This window comes from Chaetura pelagica, unplaced genomic scaffold (assembly GCF_000747805.2).
Source record: "Chaetura pelagica isolate M959 unplaced genomic scaffold, ChaPel_1.0 scaffold69, whole genome shotgun sequence".
NCBI classification, from domain to species: Eukaryota; Metazoa; Chordata; class Aves; order Apodiformes; family Apodidae; genus Chaetura; species Chaetura pelagica.
Window position 1 is genome coordinate 5,930,017 of NW_009970724.1, and position 7,437 is coordinate 5,937,453.

The 7,437-nt window shown below is 38.4% G+C and overlaps 2 protein-coding genes across 2 annotated transcripts in view; one reads left to right on the forward strand and one right to left on the reverse strand.

Annotated features, from left to right (window-relative positions):
- The window catches only part of RPF1 (ribosome production factor 1 homolog (S. cerevisiae)), a 22,156-nt gene extending 19,383 nt beyond the window's left edge, over positions 1 to 2,773 (forward strand). Inside the window, exons 7-10 of the mRNA XM_010006731.1 lie at positions 568 to 650; positions 1,510 to 1,691; positions 1,773 to 1,899; positions 2,732 to 2,773. Coding sequence (XP_010005033.1) covers positions 568 to 650; positions 1,510 to 1,691; positions 1,773 to 1,899; positions 2,732 to 2,773 — 434 coding nt within the window. The remainder of the gene's footprint in view (positions 1 to 567; positions 651 to 1,509; positions 1,692 to 1,772; positions 1,900 to 2,731) is intronic.
- Positions 2,774 to 6,513: 3,740 nt separating this feature from the next.
- Positions 6,514 to 7,003, reverse strand: GNG5 (guanine nucleotide binding protein (G protein), gamma 5). The gene is made up of 2 exons (XM_010006732.1): positions 6,965 to 7,003; positions 6,514 to 6,639 (listed from the first exon to the last, which is right to left on the reverse strand). Exons 1-2 carry the CDS (start codon positions 7,001 to 7,003, stop codon positions 6,514 to 6,516), a joined length of 165 nt encoding a protein of 54 aa, XP_010005034.1.
- Positions 7,004 to 7,437: the final 434 nt, after the last annotated feature.

A 7,437-nucleotide genomic window follows, 5' to 3' on the forward strand; every position in this document is an offset into this window, starting at 1 on the left:
AAAGAAAGCAATTCTGTAGTGTGCATCAGAGATCTACATTATTCTATGTTTTTTATCTCTTCACTGTGCAGCTTATGGTATAATTACAGACTTAGAGATCACTGTGCCAACTTGAATATCTGATGGCTAATGGATCTTGGAGCTATTAAAGAAAGTGTTTTGTCTTTTTGTTTGTTTGTTTGTAAGGCATGTATAATCATTGCTATTATTTCAGTAAATTCAACAGTTTAATTAATTAACAAGTTTTTCTCAACAGGAAGTTCCATTTAGTTTTGCTGACTAGATAAAAGATCACTAATCAAAAAGTGAGAAAGCAATAGAAGGGAACTTTGCTGAGCTATTGAAACTCAATCTAATGGACATACTTGAGAACACTAGTTAACTGATCTAGCTAACTAGTTAATTAACTAGTTTATGAATGTATGTTTGAATATACAATAAAATCTTGTAAAGCAGGTATAGATTATTGATATAATACTCTAATGTAATACTGCATTTTGCAGAAGACTTTCCTCTGTAAATCACATGTTGAATTTTACCAGCCTTTTTTTTTAACTTGCTGAACAGATGGTCTGGTTTTAAGTCACCTGCCTGATGGTCCAACTGCTCATTTTAGAATGAGTAGTGTCCGCTTGCGTAAAGAAATAAAGGTGAGACTAACAAAACTTTTAAAATGGGTAGTCTGTTGCTTAATGATAAATAGGTTCTGTCTGTTTGAACTGCCAAAACTGGTTGTACGTCTGTACAATTCAGTTGATCTTGGTAAAGTGTTTTTTTCATAAGCAAATAAGAGGCCAAGGACTAGTATATTCTACTTCCATAAGCAGCATATTTCCATTTTTGTAGTTACTTGCTGCACCATGTGCCAAGTATTTTGATAGTTGTGCCATTAAATAGCAGCTGATAACTTACATTAATAGGGAATGCATGGTATGCACACAGTAGAGTATATAATAATCAGCAGTACAAGTTTTCAGTAGATGCAGTCCCTAGTCTTTTTTCTTACTCTTACAACCCTGTCACCTCTTCTGTATTAAGTATTGCTTACTAAACCCTAAATAATTTGCAGTTAAGTGTTCCTCTTTTGAAACAAGTATTTTTGAACTTCATCTGTTCTTGTTGAAGAATCATTCCATAAACCCTCAGTCCCAGGTACTCTTAGTTGGAGGAATTAGTACAGAGAAGACTCCTGTGATAGGCAGACTGCATTACTGGCTATAATGGGTGCTGCCAGGGGTGGAAATCAGTGCAGAAGAGAGGAATTGTAAAATCATTAATTTGTGCTTTTCCATTCAATTTATATTTTGATGTTACCAGCTGCTCTGTTACTTGTATATGAACTTAGGTTATATTTGAAGATATTATTAGGGCATGTTATTAGCCCTGTTACAAGAAGTTGGCCCCAATTGTCTTCCCCCTATTTTATTTCAAACTTGTATTTGATAATATATTAAAATCCTTCTGTGTTTCATCTGTTCTTTCCATTCTTACCTATTACTTTCATTTCAGCGGAAAGGGAAGGAGCCCACAGAACATGTACCTGAAGTAATCCTCAATAATTTTACAACACGACTCGGCCATTCTATCGGTCGCATGTTTGCTTGTCTCTTCCCACATGATCCTCAGTTCATTGGAAGACAAGTGGCTACATTTCACAACCAGCGAGACTACATCTTTTTCAGATTCCACAGGTAGCATTTTCTGCAGAACTCCAAATGACACAGAATGTTCTTGTCACTTAATTCCTAATATTTTTCTTTTTCTTCCCCAAGATACATTTTCAAGAGTGAAAAGAAAGTGGGAATTCAAGAACTTGGGCCACGCTTTACATTAAAGCTGAGGTCTCTTCAGAAAGGAACCTTCGATTCGAAGTTTGGAGAATATGAATGGATTCATAAGGTATGTCTAAGTAATCATAGTCCTGCTTGGGAAGGAAGACTAAATCCAACATGAAACGTAACACATCTTAGCCTAAAAAAAGTGGTAGAAATGTAGTTCTCAATACAGAAGTGTTTAACTGAAATACTTAGTATGTTTTGACAAATAGGCAAAGTAGAAGCCTTGTGCTATACTGCAAGTCAAAAATAAAAATGGCAAGGATGATGATTGTCAATATACCATGACTGCTTATTTGCAGGATGTAATTTCTTTAACATACAGATATAAGCAAATTTGAAAAACACTCTCCTGGTATAAGCTATTATTGGAAGCCTCATAAACATGACTAGAGCTACTTTTGTGCAATGCCAGTACAAGAATCAGAATGTAAAAATTATTAAGCTATTTGCATAAATGTCACTTCTTAATAGTGAATGGAAAGTAACACTGACCTCTGCACATCTTAAGTAAGATGGAAGTATTACTCTAGCTGATGATAAATTACTTTTCCAGTCATTTTTACCATGGAATTTCAGTTGGTTGGCAAAACTTAGGAGTATCTGAGCTATACCAGAAGGAAAATTCTAATATTCCTGGTATTGTCCATGAAATATGATTGTTTTAAAGATGGCTTTGTCTGCTGTCAGTAGACAGGCAACTGCTACATGTTCTTTAATTCCAAATCACTGATGTCTGCTTCCATTCCCTTGTAAACCTTGAAATCCTGACTATACTCAACTACACTGTAACTGACACATTTCACTGCCCACCTTACTGTGAACTGGGGAGGTCATCCTTTTTTGTATCCTGTTGCATGGATTTGTTGGTAAATATCTTTTCTTATAAATTTCAGCGACGAGAAATGGACACAAGCAGAAGAAAATTCCACTTATAAGGGAGAGCCATCTGCCAGTTGCTGGTGACCAGAAATACAACTGCTTTGAATTACGGATTGTCTTGGGACTTCTAACTAATGATACTGAATAGTATCTGTGCTGAAAAAAAACACCTGCAAACATTAAAATTTTCTACAGGAGCAGAGCAAGTAGGATGCATCTTTCTTCCTGTTTGTAGCTAAATCCAACATGAGGACAGTGACTCTTTCCAATTTAGCTGGAAAAACTATTGCAATGTCCAGTTTGTAATTTAGCCATCACTGAAGATTTGCCATAATTGCTGCAGTTTGCAACATCAAATACAGTAATTTTTGTTATAGATATTCTCAAAATAAACTATTTTAGTTATACAGCTTTTTTTCCTGGTAAGTAGCCAAACTCTGTCTTCCATTAATCAGGTAAGAGATACCAAGTAATTTAAACCTCTAACAGTATGCTGTTCCCTGACAATATGGTTAGTTTTCAAAAAATGCTTTCCTATCTAGAGAGATTGAGAAGGCTGTATGCAATCCAAGAAGTACGTGGTATTTTATTTCATTGGCAGCTTGCATAAAATAGCCATGTTGCTGAAGCCACAGTAGTAGTATGCTTGACTCCTACAGGTGTCTGTTCTGTAAATGTCCTGTTTAGAAAAGGTATATACCCAAAGCAGTTGATACTCTTGTGTATAAAAGGAAATAAACACTGATGGGAAATAATACATACGGCCAGCTTACAGGAAGTACATAAAGCTATGTCATCTAAAAATGCTGCTCAGTTGTGAGGTGTCTCAGCAGGGTGTTTCCCATCAAAATCGTAAAAATGCTGCTTCAGCCTTATAGTTGCATAGCCCCAACTCAAGTTGGTACTACCTGCAGAACACAGTACTGTTCTCCCTTAAGTTTGCACATTCAGTAGCAGCTAAAAAGATGCTTTCCTTGAGTTACTTCTCAAATGCAGCTGTAATAAGTGCTTTTTTGTATTTACCTAAAGAGTAAAATGGCTCAGAGTAAGTTATATACTAGGGTGGAATTATGCTTTAAGATATTTAAGTTACTCTTTGTCTTAGTTACTCTCTGTGATACAGGACAGCAGCTGTACAGTTGAATTCTAAACAGCCAAAAACTTTTTTGCTCTTCTCTTGCTATTATGCTTCTGAGTATAGTATTGATGGAGGCTCATTGTGCTGTAAGAACTATCAACCCCAAGCAAACTTGTAGCAGCATGGAATATTTAAGGACAGACCCCTGTGTGTTTTCCAGCTTTTGCAGGGTCATGCAGTAACTGGTGAGGTGTCAAGATATCCAGAAGTTAATTAGCTTGTTAGAGTAATTTCAAGACCATACTAAGTCAAGACACTTTTATTTTTTGCTTGGCGTATAAAACTGATTCCCTTTTGAAACAGAAGTATTGTAACTAGCATACAGTTCATTTGGAGAGGTAGATGGTAAGAAGTTTGACGACAGTAGCAATTTTACAGTTAGATTTGGCACATTAACACTAAGCTTTTCTACAGACTTCAAACCAGGCCACTCCTTGAGGCACTCTGCCCATACACACGTCAGCAGCTAGGAAAAGAGGCTAAAAGATCTGAAAAACAAAACAAAATTTAGTTAGAAAAGTTTTAATGCTAAATGAAGCAACTCTGTCAAAGAATATGAACCTTCAGAGTATATGCTCTGGACAGCTATTTAGAAAAAAAATCCTGTTTTTCCACAGCTGTTTCACTTAACTATTATTTATAAAATTAACTTTTAAAACCATGAAGCTATCAAAAGAACTGTAGCTTAGTGTCTCTGGAAGCAAAATTGCTAAATGGAAGAACAGAAAAAGTTGTTCTCAGTCATTTGGTTCCTACAGAAATATCAGGCATCCACTTTGCCTTTGAGAAGCCAGGGGAGTCTTAACAAATTACACTTCCTCTTCACAAAGGTAGTGCTGACTGTGGAAACCTGAACTCTATTGGCTCATCGTGAAAACACTAGAATTACAACTAAGAAATTCATTATTTTGAGGAAGTGCTTACAAGAGGTACAGCGCAGGAAGGAAATTTTCCATATAGGTAGCGTAACTAGAACTGCCGTTGTAATGACTTTTGCCTGTAACAACAGCAGAAACAAGTGCTCTGTTCCCAAATCAGAAAGGGGGAAGGTAAGTGCTGTAATTGAGAAAGAAAATATTAAGCCTTTTATGCCCTTTGTATGCACATATGTGTATGAGACAGAGGAAATGTTACTTCCTGATATCCACACCCAGGACTTACTAGACCTTGGCAAAGTTCAGTGGGGAACTGTATGTGTCACTAGTCAAAGTACAGTTTATTTGGCTTTTTATAGGTTATCAGTCCTACAGATAATCTGATTTCTTCCTTGAATTATTGCTTAAAGCTGAAGCTACAGTAGTGTGAACACAAGTCAGTGTCCAACAATAGTATCTTTTAAAGAAAAACAGCTGGTAATATTCACAGTAAGAATAACTTTAAAATTCAGCCACAAAAACAGAACTCTTCAAGTTTAAAGGCTTGCCATGAGATTTCTAAGGATTGTGAACTATGGTTAAATGAGTATTAAGTGTTTAGAAATAATGTGTATGCTCTTGCCCTCAAAAGATCCAAGTCAAGGGACAGTGGCAAAGAAGGACACAGTAAAATGATCATGCATTTACTGTGGACAAAATACCAAATTATCGTGACTCTCGAGTCTTGGCTAGACAACTGTGGATCTAAAATAACCTTTCTAAATAGGTTAGTCTAAAATCTAATCACCAAAATTTTCAAGGAATGCCAGACTAGTAGTGATAGCAGTAGTGCTAATGAACCTATGAAAGTTTTGAAGTTCAAGAACTAAAGTCTGCTTTTTCTGCCATACTCAGATTTCACCATGTATGCCTTCAGGTGAGAAAAGGGAAATACCTCTACAGAGGAACATACAGCAGAATGACTGAACAACCAGGTTAGTCCAAACAGCAGCTCAGTAGTAGCTGGCCCCACTACTACTTTGCTGCAGCAATAGAAATTTGTCAGAACTATAGAATCATAGAGTAGTTAAGGTTGGAAGGGACCTTAAAGATCATGAGGTTCCAAGCTCCCTACTATGAGCACAGACACCTCACACATGACCAGGCTGTACAAAGCCTCATCCAGCCTGGCCTTGAACACCTCCAGGGACAGGGCATCAACAACCTCCCTTGGAAACCTACTCCAGCACCTTACTACTCTCAGGGTGAATAATTTCTTCCTTATGTCTAACCTAAATCTCTCCTCTTTCAGTTTAAAACCATTACCCCTTGTCCTATCACTGCCCTCTGGTGAAAAGCCCCTCCTCTAGCCTGTATTTGTGCCTGGGTTTGTGCTGACTCAGGTGCAGGACTTCATGAGGTTGGCACTGGCCCACCTCTCCAGCCTGTCAAGGCCCCTCTGGATGGCAGCCCTTCCCTCTAGGGTGTCAACCCCACCACACAGCTTGGTATTGTCAGCAAACTTGCTGAGGATACACCCAATCCCACTGTCCATATCTCCAGAAGCTCTGGAGCACCTAAATGCCACATACCAGCATATGTCTGGTACAGTACAACCAGAACAGGGGAAGAGGGGACCAGAACAGGGATCTAGACCAACAGCAGCTGCAAAAGTCAGATGTCTCTTCTGAATACTTCTAGTACAGGCAGTCTCATTTCAAGCCAGCTATTTTTAATGACAGAACAGCTTACGAGTTGTCACTGAAGAACTTACCGCTGAAAGATACCGAAGTGGTTCACAGCATTACAAAAATGAACAAACTTTCTGGGGTCTGAATGGATTTGTACTTGATGATACTCCTGTCAGTAGGGGATCATGTTGTGCATTCTGCAGGCAGAACTGCTTCAAGTCTGCTGCGGCCTGAGAAACCTAGTAATAATATAAGTCAGCATTAGAATTAACAATCTTCACTGATGATTTTACTGCATCAAAAAGTGTAAAAAATACTGCTAAATAATTCTGCAATACAGCTTATATAGATTTTATACAAGTTTCATTACAGTAATTTTTGTTTCTTAAAGACAAACAGTTGTTAAAAAAAGAGTAAGAATTAATTTGTAAAATGTCCCTGTTAAACTTCTAAGCCAGAAGGGTAAAAGGTGAGCAACACCTTGGAGCTGGCTTTGTTAGCTACCTGAAAATCCTTGTTCTAGCAATTGTTTAAACGTAAAGCCTACTATTTAAAAGGCTCTACTCGACTGAACTGGCATTTTATCCTCCCTCGGAAAGTCATCCTCACAACGAGAGAGTGCAGGGCTAGTGGTAGGGCTGTACCCACCTAAAAACAGAACAGTGAAGTACTTATTTGTCTTGCTTTGCTGTAACTCTGAACTTGTAAGAAAAGAATTATCAAAGTTTCAGGAAGTAGCATCTTCACTGGTATCTTGTATTTGCAATTTGGCCAGTTTCCCTAGCTTGGCAGGGCCCGGTCTCGCCCCGAAAATGAACAAATCCGATGCACTTGGTAGGTCTCGCAGCCAAGTCTCCATTTTAAATGCTGGGGCCAGGCCAGCCAAGCCAACCTGTTGTCTGTCCCGACTCAAGTTGCCCCCTTCACCAGAGTTTGATGGAAGAAGGCGCTCCCCAGAACAGGAAAATCAAGGGAACTGCGGGGCGCGTCCGTGGCCCTGGGGAGCCCCTCGGCCCGGGGTCCCGCGCGGCCGCAGG

What these genes read in the sequence shown, in the direction of transcription:
- GNG5 (XM_010006732.1), bottom strand. Translation starts at nt 7,003, where the DNA reads ATGACTTTCCGAGGGAGGATAAAATGCCAGTTCAGTCGA. An exon ending in TAAAATGCCAGTTCAGTCGA is followed by an intron (nt 6,640 to 6,964) that starts GTAGAGCCTTTT and finishes TATTATTACTAG; the next exon opens with GTTTCTCAGGCCGCAGCAGA.